Source organism: Nansenia antarctica (assembly GCF_963989245.1).
Source record: "Nansenia antarctica genome assembly, chromosome: 3".
Classification (NCBI taxonomy): Eukaryota; Metazoa; Chordata; class Actinopteri; order Argentiniformes; family Microstomatidae; genus Nansenia; species Nansenia antarctica.
Genome location: NC_137688.1, coordinates 29718921 through 29737292, shown reverse-complemented (window position 1 = coordinate 29737292; position 18372 = coordinate 29718921). Strand labels below are relative to the sequence as shown.

At 48.2% G+C, this 18372-nt stretch overlaps 1 protein-coding gene across 1 annotated transcript; it reads left to right on the top strand.

Annotated features, from left to right (window-relative positions):
* Nucleotides 1-1325: 1325 nt before the first annotated feature.
* Nucleotides 1326-10936, top strand: arhgef37 (Rho guanine nucleotide exchange factor (GEF) 37; the record flags this gene model as incomplete). The annotated part of the gene is made up of 13 exons (XM_080527149.1): nt 1326-1449; nt 1576-1745; nt 2508-2637; nt 3774-3921; nt 4327-4526; nt 4698-4828; nt 5563-5667; nt 6019-6132; nt 6338-6655; nt 7178-7306; nt 8836-9031; nt 9423-9610; nt 10666-10936. 13 exons carry the CDS (start codon nt 1326-1328, stop codon nt 10885-10887), a joined length of 2175 nt encoding a protein of 724 aa, XP_080383275.1. The 3' UTR covers nt 10888-10936.
* Nucleotides 10937-18372: the final 7436 nt, after the last annotated feature.

Below are 18372 nucleotides of genomic sequence, written 5' to 3'. Positions count from 1 at the left end.
TGCTGCTGCTCTCTCTCTCTCTCTCTCTCTCTCTCTCTCTCTCTCTCTCTCTCTCTCTCTCTCTCTCTCTCTCTCTCTCACCCCCCTTTTCCACACTGCAATACCATCCCCACTCCTCTGCCTCCCCCTGCCCCCCCCCCCCACACACTCCACCCCCTAACAAACAGCCCGGCTGGGGCTAGGCTAAGCTGACCCTCCCGTCCCCTCCCCTCCCATCCCCCCTCCACTCACACACCCATGCCACATGAGGCCCAGGCAGCTGTGAGTCAGTGGAGAAAGTTACACACCAGTCTGTCTGTTCACCAGCCACCCCACCACAGCACGTCTCTCATCTGGCCCAGAAGGACAGCTAAGTCTTGCAGCGTCTGATCCCCGGCATTTTCTCAAGGTAATGATGCACTTTAATGAATGATTTCTGCTGTCACTTTTTGGCTGATAGCTAGTTATTTTCCCAGGCTCATGTGGTTATGTTTATGTTTTTGTTGTTGTTGTTGTTGTTGTTGTTGCCGGTGCTGCTGCTGCGGGCTTCTTTTTGATTACATGTTGGAGTAGTAAGTTAACACCGGGACCTGAGAGCAATAGTTATACTGTGCGTGTGTGTGTGTGTGTGCGTGCATGGGTGCGTGTATGTGTGTGTGTGTGTGTGTGTGTGTGTGTGTGTGTATATACAATAATTTCAGCATATTCAATTCAACAGTTTTGGGAACTTTTGATCAATTGCTAAGTCCATCCAAGGCTCGATTACAGAGTAACATTTGATACTGAAATCACTACCAAATGGACTTTGTTCCTCTGTTTTAAACGGCTAAAAACCTTCACACAGTATTGAATCTAACTTTAAGTAAATAGCAGTAGCTCCAGTGACAGCTTGTTAAAAAGGAGGACCATCTTGTTTGAACACATGGTATGTTCCAGCCCAGAGGACAGGCAACAATGCAGAGAGTCTCCTCATGTCCCCTCTAAGCCATTCAGTCCCACTACAATAGTCCTACCATACGCTGCTGCTGCTGCTGCTACCAGAGCTGTGATATCCAGGGCTGTGATATCCAGAGCTGTGATATGCTGTCTCTCTGCAGTATTTCTCCACCCTTCTCTTGAAGTATACACTTGAACACTTTCCCACAAAAATGTAAACACATAGGATTGCTCTTAGTATCAATGCTTACACCAATCCATTCTCATTTCAATCCATGAAGGGAAAGTGATACTGATGCAAGCGCATACTTCATGAGAAGAGAGGAGTAATGGTTTCACCATGGCCTGACGTGAAGCTCTTTCTCTCTCTCTCTCTCCCTCTCTGATAACTGAGACAGATAACTCCCAGTATGGAGCTTCCCCGGAGGGCAGAGCCAGCTCCCCAAACCCTGGCTTCCCCAGACCCTCCCCTCCCAGACCTCACTCCCCCGCTGAGCCCCAAAGCTGGAGTCCAAGAGAAGCTGGAGGAGAGAGGTGGTCCGTCAGAGGAAGAGGGAGAAGAGAGAGAGGGACTGTGGGAGGAAGAGACAGAAGGGGACACCGTAGAGGCAGAGGTCACTGTGTTCGTGGAGGAGCCTTCCCAGGATGCACCAGGTGCAGAGGCGGAGGTGGATGCAGAGAAGGCGGCGGCGGAGGAGGCTGCCGCAGCAGAGAGGAAGGCCCAGAGGCAGCTGATGGCCATAGAGGAACTGGTTTACACAGAGAGAAACTACCTACGACTGCTCCAGATCAGTACCGTCACCATCAGGGATAACCTACAGAAGCTACAGGTAACATCACTGGAACAGCTTTAAGGCGTATGGATCCTTGTTGACTTATAAGGGACGCTGACTCCATTGAGGAGACTGATCATCTTCAGTCATGCACATTGTTCTTGCTTCAACCCCCTGTGACATTGCATAGGCAATAGAAGGCTTTGCCTACGGCCTGGCTCAGGGACTTAAAACCCACGACCTTGGTGGTTTCTGGTCCATATCTTGCCTCTAGCTACTACTACCGCCCCACTGAGTCAATAGGTTATTCTCTAAGGAATGGTTATCTCCAAGCACCATGCTCTTATTTCCTTCTGCGCCTCTGAGGTGTTTCAATTACCATATAATGTAATGGTCTTTGATTACACACTTAAAATGGAGTCCCGTAAAAACAGGGTGGAATTATGTTTTATGGGGTGGAAGGCCTGTGTATGCATCAGGCAGGGGTAATGGTGAAATGGCTAATGTCATTGTATGAAGGATGAAGAGGGGAAGGATAGAAGTTAGGTGGAGAGAGAGGGGGATAATGGAAAGAGAGAGAGGGAGGAAGAGGGGAAGGATGGAAGGAAAGCGAGAGAGAAAGAGAGGGGGAGTGAGGTGGAGAGAGGATGAGAGAATGGAAAGAGAGAGGGTGGAGAGAGAGAGAGAGTGAGAGAGGGAAGAATCACAGAGAGAATATGGAGATGAGGTAGGGAGAGAGGGAGGAAGAGGTGAATGATAGCCCTTTATAGGGCAGTAATGTCATGTGTGATGTATGGTCCCCCCCCCCCCCCTCCACAGACTCCTCTGGTGAATCTGAACAGCATGTTCCTCCACATAGAGGAGGTGATGGACGTGTCTGGACGACTCCTCAGCCTGCTGGATCAGAAGCACGTGCAGCCCGCCCACCCTCTCTTCCTGGAGACGCTGTGTAAGGACCTCCACACACATCCAAGGGGGAGGAGGATTATTATTATAACACTGTTATTTATTTCAGTAGAGACAGATACAATGAAAACATTGACATATTGAATAATCCAGATCCCAAAGTGTTGCAGCATCATGCTTTAGCTTGTGCGATGATGATGATGATGATGATGATGATGATGATGATGATGATGCTGATGCTGGATTGGATGTATGTGGCATTGTTAGGAGTGCTGAAACGTCTTATCACAGCATCAGGGGCTCTCACCTCACCTTATCCATGATCCAGTAATGTAGCTTTAGCATAGTAAAGGCAAGTGGAATAGGAAGGCTACATGAAAGGTAGCGTCCATGCTAGATGTTACGTTAGTTTAAAGTGTTTTCTACTCGCTTCGCTTTAGCATTACATGCGAAGGAAGATGTGAAATATGCGACATGAAATGCTAGACTTGTAGGTAGTTTAAAGCTGCAGGAGCAAGACTGTCAGTGTTGCCTGCCTTCTCCCTGGGCTGGGTTAGAATCACACCTATCAGTATATCACACCCAGCCACTTTCACAGTATCACACCTACTGCCAGGTACTAATCCTGTTGGGCCTGTATGTGAATAGTTAAAGGTGTCACGCACACACACACACACACACACACACACACACACACACACACACACACACACACACACACACACACACACTCTACCCTTTCACAGGGCTATTGAAACCTGGTGTTTCTTATCATCATGTACAAGAGAGATCTGATCCTAGATTAACACTCTTGCTCTGAGGTGCTTTATGAATACAGGGCCAGTGTGTGGGACTGAGTCTCTCTTTCATACCATTTAAACCATGTATACCTTTAAATGATAATAACTTTATTTGTATAGAACTTTACATCAAAGTGCTTTACAATAGGTAAGCAGCAGTGCTTGACAATAGGTAAATGGTCCTGGCCTGGATCACAAGGTGTACCAACTGCAAGAAGACTCTTTTTTTAAACTCTGTATAACAGTTAAACATTAAAGATTAAGTACCTTTACATATTAATTTCTATCACACAAACAACGCCCCCTAGGCATAGGTAATCGTCAAGGTCAAAAGACATAAATGTATGTATGTATGCTGAATATTTGATGTCTCTTTCAGGCGATGCTTTCCTTAGTCTGTCGACCGACATAGAGATGGCTTACAAGGAGTACCTGGCCAACTACAACAACGTGACAGAGCTGGAGAACAGCTACAAGCAGAAGGAAGCCCTCTGGATCGAAATGGTGAAAGTCATCAAGACTTCAGCGTATGTCCATGTCTCACTGCCTTCTGGTTTCTTCGGTGCATTGTTACCATTGTCAACAGAACATGCTTGTCAAAACAATAGTTACCAGTATTTGCTGTGAACTTGACTTGACTTAGCTTCGTATTTGTTAGGAATTATTGGGTTCAGGTGTGATGTGCGCTATATAAGTGCAGTCCATTTAGCAGAGTAGAGCCGCCCACAACTGATCTGACAACTGTAATACCAATGCATAATGTCACTCACTATCAGCCAGAATCACTATTCCCATCACTTTGCACTTAAGGGACTTTTGTATGTGAAATTATTTGACATAATACATTTGACCAATGACTGATTGTCACAATGAAACCAGATGTCACAATGAAACCAGATGTCACACCCCCATGGTCCACTGTGTTGGTACAGGCCAGAGGTCAACGCCACCTCCCTTACTTTCTTCCTGGTGATGCCTGTCCAGAGGATCGCCCGCTACCCCCTCCTCCTGCAGACCATCCAGAAGCACACGGACCCCCGCCACCCTGCCTACTCTCTCCTGGAGCAGACAGCCCACACCGCCGTGGCGCTCAACTGCAGGATCAACGAGTACAAACGCTTCAGAGAAGTGGGTAAGGATACACCATTCTAGTCATCATCATTATATGGTTGTGTGACAGGTGGGGTTTGAACCCGGGTCTCCCACATGGTACTGTGCAATAGCCATACAGATTGTATTGTCTCAGTTGCCTTCACTTTTTTATGAACTCAGTATATCAAATATTAATTTCTTGTCACCGTAGCTGACAAATACAAGAAGACGGAGACCCTGACGATTAGGGACAAGATCAACCGTCTGAACAGCCACAGCATAGCCAAGAAGACCGCCAGACTGAGCCAGTACATCAAACATGAGACGGGCATCTCACCTAAGGTACACGCTGCTCATCTGACTGTCTGTCACTGCTCAGATCTCTCCATCATAACACGCAGAAACACACCCTCCTACAACCACAAAGTGTGTTCATTATTAAACAGGGCCAAGCTGTGACCGTGGTGACAGGAGACATGTTATGACCAGTGTTTACTGTGAGTTGTCTCTCTGTGTTCCAGCACTGCTTCACAGACACAAGTAGAATCCATGAATGGAACCCATGAGTAGAATGTTACATGGGGTATTTTTATGTATTTTTATGTATTTTAATGCCCACTGGTCAAATGCCTATGAGACACCATTTTAAGACCTATGATTCATTCCTTAAAATAACTATATTTTTCCTGCGAGGGAACTTAAAAAATATGTTTTTATAGTCAAGCACTTACGGTCAGCTCTTACTGTAGGGTCTCTTATTAAACACTGGAAAAAGTCATATTCACTCAAATACTACTTTGGTGTATTTGTACTTTTAGCGGATGTGAATGTCTTAGTTTGATGAAATGGTAGAAGAGGCTTTGGTGTGAGAGACCATGATTGTGAGCAGTTCATTGGAATCTCTATGAAGGTGTCTTGAATCAGATGTACAATAGAACACTTCCATAAACACTATCTCTGAGGTACGCACACGCATAACACATTATAATTCATTACATGTGTGACGCCTTATCATGTCTTCATAATAAATATCAAACAATAAACATTTACCATAACTTGTGTCTGTTCATGTCTAGCTGGTGGATGAGCAGTTTGATGCCCTGGAGTGCTTCTTCTACCTGCTTGAGAATGGCATCACAGAGCTACATGAGAATGTGGAGACATACGTCTGCCACCTACAGGTGAGCTGTTGTTGTCTTCCCCTGGTGCTTTGGAGACCAACGGACGGTCACCATGACATCTTGCCCTAGATTGTTCAGCGAACCAACGCTTATTTGTATTCAGTGGCCGGGATGTTAACTAAGCCTTTGTTTACATCTTGGCGTAGACCGTCTATGAGACAACAACACCAACCTGTTTTCATTGCCCAGTGCATGAATATAGCCCTACCTCCCCCACCGTCAACAACAACCATTGCTTCTCAATGACTATTCATCTGGGACCCAATCCACATTACTTTGTTTACCTATAACTTCATTTCAATCCTAAATATAGAGCATGAGGTACATATTTCTTCCACCATTCTATTTCAGAGGTTCGTCAGCTGCAGGCCAGAGGAGTTTGACCTGGACATGGACGGGGAGAAGACTGCTATATGCTACAAGGAAATCACAACCGCTCTGAGACAATGGATACTTCCTTCATTTGTGAGTCGAGCTGCCATTTATGATGATGTTTTATGGCAACAATAGGCCCTAGTGGATGAGGGCGGAGGGGTGTGCGTTGAGTTATCCTGATGGAAGCCTTTGACTAGTGTCATACGTCAGCTCTGTCCCAAAGCTTCAGGTTACACTGCTGTGACCTCTTAGACCTCACTCGTCTAACCTTTTCCCCCAATCCCCCCCCCCCCAGGAGAAGAGGATGAGGACCCTGGTCCACAAGCCCCTGTGTGCCCTGAGGGAGCTGCTGGCAGGGCCTCGTAACCTGATCCGCAAGCGCCTGGACAAGCTGCTGGACTACGAGCAGATCGAGGAGAAGGACCGTCTGAGCTACGAGGAGCAGGCGGTGGCCAACACCTACAAGACCATCAACACCCTGCTCCTCAACGAGCTGCCCGGCTTCAACGGCCTGGCCCTCCAGCTCCTCTGGGGCATGCTGGGAGCCTTCAGCTGCCTGCACCGGGACCTGGCCTCCGACATGGAGCAGCTCTTCCAGGGCTTCGCCCAGCAGGTAGGTAGTACCCACTACACACACACACACACACACACACACACACACATACTGCACACTAGAGATGAATACTACACACAAGGACCTCGCCTCTTCCAGGGCCTCGCCCAACAGATGAGCGCTGGACACTACACGCTACATACTACACACTACATACTGCAAACAACACACAACACACTACATACTACACACTCATACAACACCTCTAGGGCCCTGGCATCCAACATGGAGCAGCACATCCAATACCCAACATTAGATACTACACACTACCACTGTAGGAGGGGAAGACTACCTGTCAGATTCCACTAGAGGGACCAGGGAAGGTTTGTGTTGATGGATAGTACCCGGACTAGTACCCATGGCAACCAGTGTGATTGATGTCAGTTGTTTATATAGTTGCTTGTTAACATGTGCCATTTCCTGCCATCAGAAGTGAACATGGGAAGGACCCTGAGGCTATGTTGATGATGTTCAACTTGAACATGCTTTTAAACCTGTTTTGCCTGAAACCTTTTTTTCCAGCTCCCTCACAGTTCCTTGGAAACTAATGCATTCTGGGAGTGGGCAGAGTGCTCGGTGCTGGAGGGCGCGAGGAGGCTGGAGAGTCTGTGTCGGAATGTGGAGGACACACTCAATGCTCCCATTGTCCAGGTCTGTCCAAACAGGAGCTGTACATAGAGTCTGTTGTTGTTGTTGTGGAAGCTAGTTGCCGCTACGGAGGGGAGGGAGAGGGGGGGGGGGGCAGGGAGAGAGAGGGAGAGGGAGAGAAAGTAATTTGTCGACATACAGCCTGCATTTCCTGCTCAACAACAATGTGTCATCTGAAATGACGTAAATTCCATTACCTTTTCCAGCCAGCCGCTATTCATTTTGCTTTGTCATCACATCAGTGTGTCTGCACTGATTTGTTGTTGGGCATAATTGTGGTAGTATCAGCCTATTGTTGGTCTTCCGCTTTGGAGGCCAGACAGGTTCTGACAAACGTTATATCCCAAACATGGCCATGAATTAAATATCGGCTATGGCAAAACAAATGTTGTATAAATGAAAAATGGCTTCAGTATGAATAAACAATACATTCGAGTCAACTGATGAGAATGGGAAGCGATGGGAAGAGAGAGGGGCTGGTTGGATGTGCCAGACTAATCTAGACACATTCTAATCAGTGTCCTGTATGTCTGCAGTGTGAGATGCTCTCCAGAGAGAGAGGGAAAGATGATGCATGCTAGTAGAGAGAGAGAGAGATGGTTATAGTAATGAGATCTACAGAGATACATGACAGGGTTAGTGGAGACATGATACCTCATAGGCTGCTACTGAAGGCTCCCTCTCACAGACGACATTATCTGTGGCACATGAAGGGAAGGGGATCGCTTCATTAGATACGACTCTTTAGATGACATAGTCAAATCTGAAGCTGTATTAGTCACCCTCTGCGGAAGCCGAGCAACGCTAGCGATAATAGCGCAGCGCTAATGAATACCTGTCAAAACCCTTGCTTTACCACAGTGTGAGAAATACTGCCCAGTGCTTGACGTGGAATGATAGTGTTGTCATCTCAATGGCCGGTGCTCACCATACAGGGGCTGGGTGTTGACCTGACCATACAGGGGCTGGGTGTTGATCTGACCATACAGGGGCTGGGTGTCGTACAGCTGGTCTTCTATAAGAGGTGTCAGCCCTGTACCAAACCAGCTATCTATTCTAACTAGCTGTGTGTGTGTGTACGTATGTGTGTGTGTGTGTGTGTGTGTGTGTGTGTATACGTACGTACGTGCATGTGTGTGTGTGTGTGTGTGGGTACGTGTACGTACGTGTGTGTGTGTGTGTGTGTACATACGTGTGTGTGTGTGTGTGTGTGTACGTACGTGTGTGTGTGTGTGTGTATGTACGTGTGTGTGTGTGTACGTACGTGTGTGTGTGTGCATGTGTGTGTGCGTGTATGTGTGTGTGTGTGTGTGCATGTGTGTGTGCGTGTGTGTGTGTGTGTGTACATACGTGTATGTGTGTGTGTGTACGTACGTGTGTGTGTGTGTGTGTATGCACGTGTGTGTATGTGTGTGTGTGTACGTACGTGTGTGTGTGTGCATGTGTGTGTGCGTGTGTGTGTACGTGTGTGTGTGTGTGCATGTGTGTGTACGTGTGTGTGTGTGTGTTTGCGCGGGCGTCCGTCTCTCCAGCCTATCAGCCCAGCGTCCCAGAGGCGTCTGAAGGCGCTGACAGAGAAGCACGGCTCAGAGAAGATATACCAGCTGACCAGTCACGTGGTCGGCAGCCGCGACCTGGAGCTCAGCCTCAACAGAGGAGAGCTGGTGGCCGTCCTCACGGAGATGGACACACGGGGGGATCGCCGCCGCTGGCTGGTGGACGCGGGAGGTAACTACACTACCATCTACCATCACTCACGTCACTTATCTTGTCGACAATGCATGTAAACAACCAGCAAATTAGGCCTCAATGACCCTGTCACACCAATGGGTGCTATTGGGTGTTAGTCGTCACAATAACAGCAAAAGGTAACTTGATTTGAGTACTTGTTTTGCTACCGCGAGTTAGCGCGGAGACATCTGTTGGTTGTTGACTGTTAACCACTCTCCATGCTGTATAGATGTCACACAGCCACGTTTTTTTCAGTTAACAACGTATTTCTTGATCAAGGATAGCACAATGGGTGAATTACTATAATAATAATAATAATAATACATCTGGGAGATTGAACTAATGACCTATGTGCTGTGATCGCCCCCATTCCTCCCCCTGTACCCAGGTCCCAGAGGTTACGTCCCCTCCTCCAAGCTGGTTCGCTACCACCAAGCCAGCGAGGACCCTCCCCCCTCCCCTCACCTGCATGTCAGCATGGCTGATGCAGTGGTCAGGAGACACTCCTACACCCCAGGGTGCCAGTCCCAGACCCAGGCACGCCCCGTACTGACCATGACCCTGCCCTGCTTCCAGGTGAGTGACAGAGTAGCACACACAACCAGACCTGGGTTTAAATCATTCACTCTTTTTTTTCCTGGTTGATTCATCTTGCCTGGCACCCTTCAGCCAATGGACCAGTCCCAGAAGTGCAACCCACCGCCCCTTCTGTCGCTCCAGGCTAGGCTCAATCAAACGCTCAACGCATTTGAATGAAAACCAATCCTATTTGAACCTAGGACATGGGAGTCTTGTGAAGTGAGTGGCAGGGGGTTACAACCACATCTGATTACCGGTAGTCTGATTTGTGTGTCAAGGGGAACACATGATTGATGTGTGCACGGGGGAACAGCGTCCCACCAATCACATGTTCTGAAGCAAGTGTGTGAGGGAATGGAAAAAGCCCAAATTAGCCGATTACCTATTGTCAATGTCAAGTGTCAAGATACAGAGTGCCGGCCCTTTATTCATGTGTCTATGTTTTATCTCTTCAAACAACGGCATTGTTTACTTTTGCGAGACACAAACACACACTCACATTCATACATGCGTGTGAGAGGTAGTGTCAGAAGCACATTGTGTTTTTGGTTTCAGTCTCTTTGTGCACAGGTGTGAAATCCCCTTGTCAGGGTTGTTAAAGTGACTGATACTCCCTGCAACCTTTCTGTTGCCGTTTATCATACTTCCCTAGCCAAACCCCTTCACGCCACCGCTGGAATCCTAGTCGCAAATCATGAAGTAGGTGACATCCAATCAGGCTAAGGCATGAATTCCTCACTAGTGTTGCTCCCCGTCTGTGAGGTACGTCTTTTTCCCCCAAATCCTCGACTGAGTAGCTGCCAGTCATTGGGAAACTGACGGGATGTGATGGAGATTATCGGTGCATTACCAACAGCGGCCACACGGCGGCGCTGGTTAATAACGTCAGTCTGGACGAGGCTGTAGGATGGTTAATAACGTCAGTCTGGACGAGGCTGTAGGATGGTTAATAATGTCAGTCTTGGCGGGGCGGTGGTGGTGTGGTTCCTTACAGGTGTGTGGTGGTGGTGTGGTGTCTTACAGGTGTGTGGTGGTGGTGGGGTGTCTTACAGGTGTGTGCCGGCTATGACTTCCTGGCCAGGAGCAGTCACGAGGTGTCCCTGCAGGCGGGCGAGCCGGTCAGAGTCCTGGAGCCCTTCGACAAGCGGGGCAGCCCGGAGTGGAGCCTGGTGGAGGCGCGGGGCCGGAGGGGGTATGTGCCTTCCAACTACCTGGCGGTGGTGCCAACAACCTCCACGGTGGCATCATCCTCGCCCACCTCCCCCTACCGCTAGGGTTGCCCAGGGCAACCAGTCACCAGCCGGTCCGAGGTCCGAGCGGCAGGGGGGCAGCCGCTTAACCTCCGCCACCCACACACCTCAGGAGGAGATACACCCCGACGCCTGCATCAACACACACCGGAGTGTGTGTGCTGTGTGTGTGTGTGTGTGTGTGTGCGTGTGTGATGGACTGGAAGACAGGTGTGTGTGTGTGTGAAGCGCTGTACCTGGCATTTCTGTGTCGAGAGCTCTCCAGGCCAGGCACACAGCTCTGGTTAACAGCATGTTAGTGGGGGAGACCAGGTCTAACCCAGGAGTAGAGCTGCACTGGCAGGGTTTGTCCTGGAGACTGGCTGGCTGGCTCACTGGCTGACTGACTGACTGGTACTGCAGCATCGCCTCAGCATGTGAGGATGGACGTGGTTGTCTGCTCCTGGAAATTGAATGTGTCTGAATGTTTCAACCATCTGATGAAGCTGGATCGATCAATCTCTCTCTTCTCTCTCTCTCTCTTTCTCTCTCTCACCCTCACCCTCTCTCTCTCTCTCTTTCTTTCTCTCTCACCCTCTCTCTCTCTTCTCTAGCATCCTGCTGGCAGTTAAACTGATGGACATATGTCCAAATCTCAGAGTCCAGTGTGGTGCAGCACTTGCACTCTCAACATGTCATGTGCTCCTGACATTGACAGTAATGTTCATGTTCCAGTCAGGCCAACGTTTTTAACACCTTTTGGGGAACTATGAGGTTGGCGTACTAATGTACTGATGCGAGGTGCCATGCAGAAATATGTATAGAGTCTATACAAAAATTCTTGTCTTAGTAGCTGACCTTCGTGTCTGACCTTCACTAGTACCGTATGAATTATATGAATCCCACAAATGGAATACGGCAAGCACCGTTACTAAAACGATTACATCACTAGGTTGCTACAGCTCAAAGCTAACAGTGTGTAGCAGCAAGAATGCCACCTCATTGGTCCAAATGTCAGGGAAGAGTGAGAAGGCATTACGCGCCGCTGTATCTGGGCTGTCAAGACCAGGCGCAGGCAGAACTCGCGTGTCGTCTACCAGCTGTCCACCAGAGGGCGTACCGCACCAGCTCTCACAGCGAAGGGCCCCATGTAGCGTAGCATCTTCATTACCTCACACAGTATTTGATGCCCTCCTCTTCACGTGTTGTTGCGCAAACCTAAGCGTTTTTTAATATGTCATTAATATGTTAATACCTCCTGCTTACCACCATCTTAACGAGAATATTTGCTAGCCTGCCGTTCTCTCAGAATGTGGTCTTATACGGATTGTCCTGTTTTAATTGTAAGTGTGTTTTATTTATTGTATTTATTTGACACGGCAGCAGGGCGGTGCGCCAGGCTGACTGATGTCCTACGCTATGAAGGTGAAATGAGTCAGTGTTGCCAAAAGCTGTTTGAAAGGGAACAGACATGGACAGACATGGACAGACATGGACAGACATGGACAGACATGGACAGACAGACATGGACTGCTCCTTACTGCAGCAGCATCATTGATATGCTGATGGGTGCATAATAGACTGTGTGCCCTGGAGAGAGAAAAAGAAACCTCAAGCAGTTTGAATTCAATTCCATTATGGCTCAGAGCATGACTCCCAACAAGACTGTAAGACGGTGCAGTTTCTGTCATTCAGATGGATTTATACTGTAAGAAAAAAAGGCCACTGGAGTTGTCGGGACATTTGAGCCAGCCCAGTAAACAAAGCTTTCACTAAGAGAGCACCGAGATGCTGGGTAACCAAGCGTAAGAAAAGGATGGCCAGCGCTTTTAGTGTTGCACTTACCTCAAACCGCTGCAGCGCCGCCCTCACACACTGCTCACACACAGTATGTGTCTTTTGTGTTGATGACGGCACTGCATCAGCAGGGACGTCAGCAGGGATTTGATGCAGTAACTCCCCCCGCAGCAAAACATACCCTCAGCATGACAGAAAGCCAACGCTCTAAAAATACATTCCCTCTCTTCAATGGGTCTAAAAATAGCCCTGCTGTCGGTAGGATGTTAGGATCCTCGTTCCACTGAAGGTCTCCCCCTGCTGGTCGTTTGAGGAAGAGCAGTTGTTTATCTCCTGGCTATAGCCACCACTGGGAGGTAAATCACATAACACAATCTGTTGTGTTACCTTGGCCTCCCTGCTCAAGGCTTACAAAAGCAATTTGATTGGTTTTATTTCCCGTCTTCTAGAATTGCCTTCTGACTGTTTCATGATCCAGTACTAAACAGCTGTGTGTGTGTGTGTGTGTGTGTGTGTGTGTGTGTGTGTGTCAGTCCATGTTGTTTCTGTCAGGCCCTCTGACAGGTGTGTGTGTGTGGGGGGGGGGAGAGAGAGTGGATCAGCTGCACCCCCCAGAAACATTGTTTATCTGCTCTGCCTTAGATGTAGGTTCTGGTAGAGTTGGTTGTCGTTGGTCTCTGGGTCTCCCAGGCAGTCAGCAGCTGACAGAGAGCATCTGCATCTTGTGGGCTGAGGGTGGCGGGTGGGGGGGAACGTTTTTCCTGGAAGTCGCCCCCTCACTCCTCCCTCTCGGGACTTGGGAGGAAGGATTGAAGCTCTGTGTGTGTTTGTGTGGGTGTGGGTGTGTTTGTGGGTGTGGGTGTGGGTGTGTTTGTGTGTGTGTGTGTGTGTGTGTGTGTGTGTGTGTGTGTGTGTGCGCGTGTGTGAGGAAATTATCTGTCAAAGCCGCGCCACAGAAATAGCAGTGGTCCTGGGCCGGGAGGACGCGTATAGGACTAAGCACTAGGGCTTTATTTGGTAAACCGTTTGGCATCCCCTTTAAGATGCCTCGCTCCTTTAAGGCCTGTCAGCTGACCCAGACACAACCCAGTTTTAGTTTTTAGTTAACAACGGCTCCTCCTCCTCCTCCTCCTCCTCCTTCCTCCTCCTCTCTGCACTAGAATGGGAAAGTGTCCGCCGGCTAGTGATTAATTACAGGGGCTTTAGATCGGGTTGCACAGAGGCTAGCATAGCAGGGGGATGCAGCCAGTGTGCATGCACACACTTTTGAGCGTGAGAGTCATGGCAGTCAGGCGCATCAGATCCTCCAATCCATAGGGGCTGCTCCTAAATCCAGGACATCAGGGGCCCTATTATGCACTTCATAAGTCTTAAGCAATAAGACGAGGCGGTAGATCTAAACTTAAGACGTGGAGGCGTGGTCAAGGCCACTTTGCTATTATGCGTGCGGTAGTGGGCGCCTAAGACCCGGCGCTAAGCCCAGAAATTAGTCATGGGTGTGTTTTGGGCGTCTTCTCAATCAACCCAATCAGCGTGCCAGGTGCCATTCCCTTTAAGAACCGGCTGCGTTAAGTCATAAGCGCTATGCTATTATGCAGTTCATAGGCGCTAGACTTCATGCACGTTTTGAAACACGAGCGCACCTCCGGAGGCGCGCTCGTGTTTCAAAACGTGCATGAAGTCTAGCGCCTAAGAACTTTTCAAACCACTTCTTATAATAGGGCCCCAGCTGTTTCTGGTTCCTCACGCGGCCCTCCTCTCCTCCAGACCCACCCCAGGTCACACCTTGAAGTGACAGGAGAAATCATTACAGGATTATTAGCATTGTATAAGTTTGTCCCATATATTGGCACTGAGTTGGGTCGAAGCGGGTAGAATGCGAATAAGCGTAAAAATGTATAAGCTACAAATGAAATGCGCTCAAATGAAGTCTTACCCTGAATGTTATTTGAAGAAGATGCAATGATGAAGGGGTGCTATGGCCACTTGTTTAATCATTTTGTAATCTGTATGTTTTAATGTTTTATGTTTTAATGTGTAATGTTTTATGTCTTGTTTTTTTCTGTATGAAAGAATAGTCAAAGACTGTTTTTACATGTTGATCGCCACTGCGCTGTGTAGGGCAGTACCCTTCCATTTTCCCTTAGTGGGCCCTCTGTGGCGGGGCGGGGGGGTGAAGAGGCTGTTTGTTTGTAGAGACTGCTCCAACCCTTAACCCAAAAGCCCCAGATCCCCTTCCCCTGAGCGCCCACCCACCCCTCTCACATTTCCCTAAAACGATAGCTATAACTTATAGCTATTACATCTTCATCTCATTCCCTCTCACTATGTGAAATTTGGTACCGGAATGCCAAGTATCTGTGTGTGTGTGTGTGTGTGTGTGTGTGTTTCTGTGAAGCGAAGCTCCTCAACTATGGCCCCCTGGACTGTCATGAGCTACTCTGCACATGTGACTGGCCAAAGGCCTGCTGTTTCGCGTTTGTCAGCGAGATACCTCAACCAAACTGTGTTTTGACAGCTAGGCATACATATACATACTCCTCTTCTTTCTGTCTTGCCCTCTCTCTCTGAACCTCTCTCTATTTACATTTTTCTCTCTCTCTCACTGTCTCACTCTCTCTCTCTCTCACTGTCTCACTCTCTCTCTCACTGTCTCACTCTCTCAACAATGTTGTAAACATAGTTGGCCTAGAATGCTAATGAAGTTGAGTTGCCAGCAGAGTCTGTGCAGGACTATGGCTACCTACTATAGTTTGGTGCAGGGCTATGGCTACCTACTATAGTCTGGTGCAGGACTATGGCTACCTACTATAGTCTGGTGCAGGACTATGGCTACCTACTATAGTCTGGTGCAGGACTATGGCTACCTACTATAGTCTGGTGGGCGTGCAGGACTATGGCTGCCTACTATAGTCTGGTGCAGGACTATGGCTACCTACTATAGTCTGGTGGGCGTGCAGGACTATGGCTACCTACTATAGTCTGGTGCAGGACTATGGCTGCCTACTATAGTCTGGTGCAGGACTATGGCTGCCTACTATAGTCTGGTGCAGGACTATGGCTACCTACTATAGTCTGGTGCAGGACTATGGCTGCCTACTATAGTCTGGTGCAGGACTATGGCTACCTACTATAGTCTGGTACAGGACTATGGCTACCTACTATAGTCTGGTGGGCGTGCAGGACTATGGCTGCCTACTATAGTCTGGTGCAGGACTATGGCTACCTACTATAGTCTGGTGCAGCTGCCTACTAGGGCTGCACGATATATCGTTATCGTATCGTCATCGCGATGTTCGCATGCGCAATATGAATATTGTGAAAGGCAACAATATTGACGATATAAAACTCCCCCAGCATGTACAGCTCAGTCAATCAAAACATACGTTTTTACGCTTTCCCTAAACGTACAGCCAACCACAAACCTCATTTCATGGTTTCCTTAGATCGACAGCAATGCCAACCAATAAGCGAGCTTGGCCGTGAGCGAGGCAAAAAACGTGCTGCTGTCACGCAACAGTGACACACAGCGGCGCGAAAACAAAATAAATATGAATGTCATTGACAACACGATTGCAAATCTCATACCTAAAAATAAGTCCACTTGCACTCAGACTTGAGTATGTTTATGGTATGGTGTTCATGTTGACGCATTTGACAGTGGTCTGTTCTGAGCAATAAAATTGCACTTTTCCACGTCCATTTGGTATTATGCTGTTAGTTTTTTTGAAGATTGCTTATTTTTCATTGTGTCTACATTTAAAACTAGTAATACCGTACTAATATCGATATCGAGATATCTGGCATAAATATCGTGATATGCATTTTCGTCCATATCATGCAGCCCTACTGCCTACTATAGTCTGGTGCAGGACTATGGCTACCTACTATAGTCTGGTGGGCATGCAGGACTATGGCTGCCTACTATAGTCTGTTGGGCGTGCCATGGCGAGACATGCCTGGGACATATATATGCCCCCCCACCCCAAGTGGGGTATTCCATCAACATTGCTAAGTCCATGCTTATTTTTGATAAGTCTCGCGTTAATGGAATACCCCCCAGAGAACTGGCTCTGTAACACTTGCGTGCAGCTTTGCTAATAGGGTATCTGTTTTCTAACAGGGTCTCCGTGTTCTAACAGGGTCTCCGTGTTCTCACACGTGGAGTTAAAATCCACTGCTGCTGAGCGTGTTCCAGTTTAGCAGGTGCCATGACAAGCTATCAAATGTTTTGTCATGATTTTGTTTTGGTTACTTGCGACTCGCGTCAGTCTTTTAAACTGTCACTCATCTCATGTTCTTCTCATCTCTTGTCGTCGTGCAATGGTGGAGCACATCCCCGTGACGACAGCCAAGCGCTACATCGCTTTAGCAGAGACGAATCTATATCATTGTACATATTTGGAGCTATTTGTAACTGTTTACATTAAACGAGTGTTTAAAAAAAAGTGTGTGATCTGTAATGCTTTGGTGTATTGGATTGTATGGTACATACGGTAGAATATTATGCTTACTTATACATTCTGTGTGTTGTTTCATTTCTCATGAGGTCGGAATGAAAATAAACCTTTGCAGTGTTCAGCAAGGAACAATGTTCTTGTGTGACGTGTTCAGGGGAGGCTGGTGGAGGTAGAAATGGAAGGACAGGCTCATTGTAACGCATGAAACGGCATCAAACACCGTCCCCCCAGCCTTCCCCTGAATGTGTCATACACGAAAATCCATTGCCTGTGTTGTTTTATCTCTGTCCCTGCATGTTCTCACGTTGGCTCCTTAGACACACAAAGAGGCGAGAGCCAGGCTGTGCTCGGAATAACAATGTAGTGTAGAAGACCTGGTCTGTGCCGTGGCCACGCTCCCCTGCTGGGGAAACAGCCTCTTTATTGGGCTCTCGCTATTGAGGCTCAGGCTCAGACCACGGCTAGAGGAGAGATGCAGTCCAGAGTAATAATGGGGGATAAGCTACCACCCCTCCACTCTCACACACGCACACACACATATACACACTCTCTCTCACACACATACACACATATACACACACTCTCTCTCACATACACACACAGACATATACACACTCTCTCACACACACACACACGCATGCATATACACACTTGCTCACACACACATGCATACACGCACACGCACACACACACACACGTGAGGACGCAGGGGGTGAATCTTTTGACCTTCCCATGCACGATTCACCCCAATCCCACCCAATTCCTTTAAAGCTGTCATCTTTTACGGATCCGCTTCCCGCCTCCGCTGTCGTAAAAGGAATAAGTGGTGATATGTCTTTGGGGAGAGGGCCACTGTTACGGCCATTCAATAAAGATTCTGTCAGTAGTGTTCACATACGGGCCCTGCCCCCTGCTCACTCACCCTCTACCGCCCCTCAACCCTGGGAGAACGTCAGCTCTGCCTCAACCCAGGGAGAACGTCAACCCTGGGAGAACGTCAGCACTGCCACACGGACGGACGGACGCTTCTTCCTCAGCCGGCTTCCCTTGTAAACACACCTCCATTTCTACTCTATTATTGTTGATTTTGTATCCTGCTGCAATGCCAACGTCAAAGAACCTATGCCGAAGAATCTGACTCTTGTGTACCTGTGCATTGGATGTAATAAAAAGCAATTCTGATGCTGATTCTGATTCTGATTCAGATTCAACGAAAGCCAGCTGGACCGAGGCACTCTTCATACAAAATGAAAAAGCAGCTTTGTTATTGTGC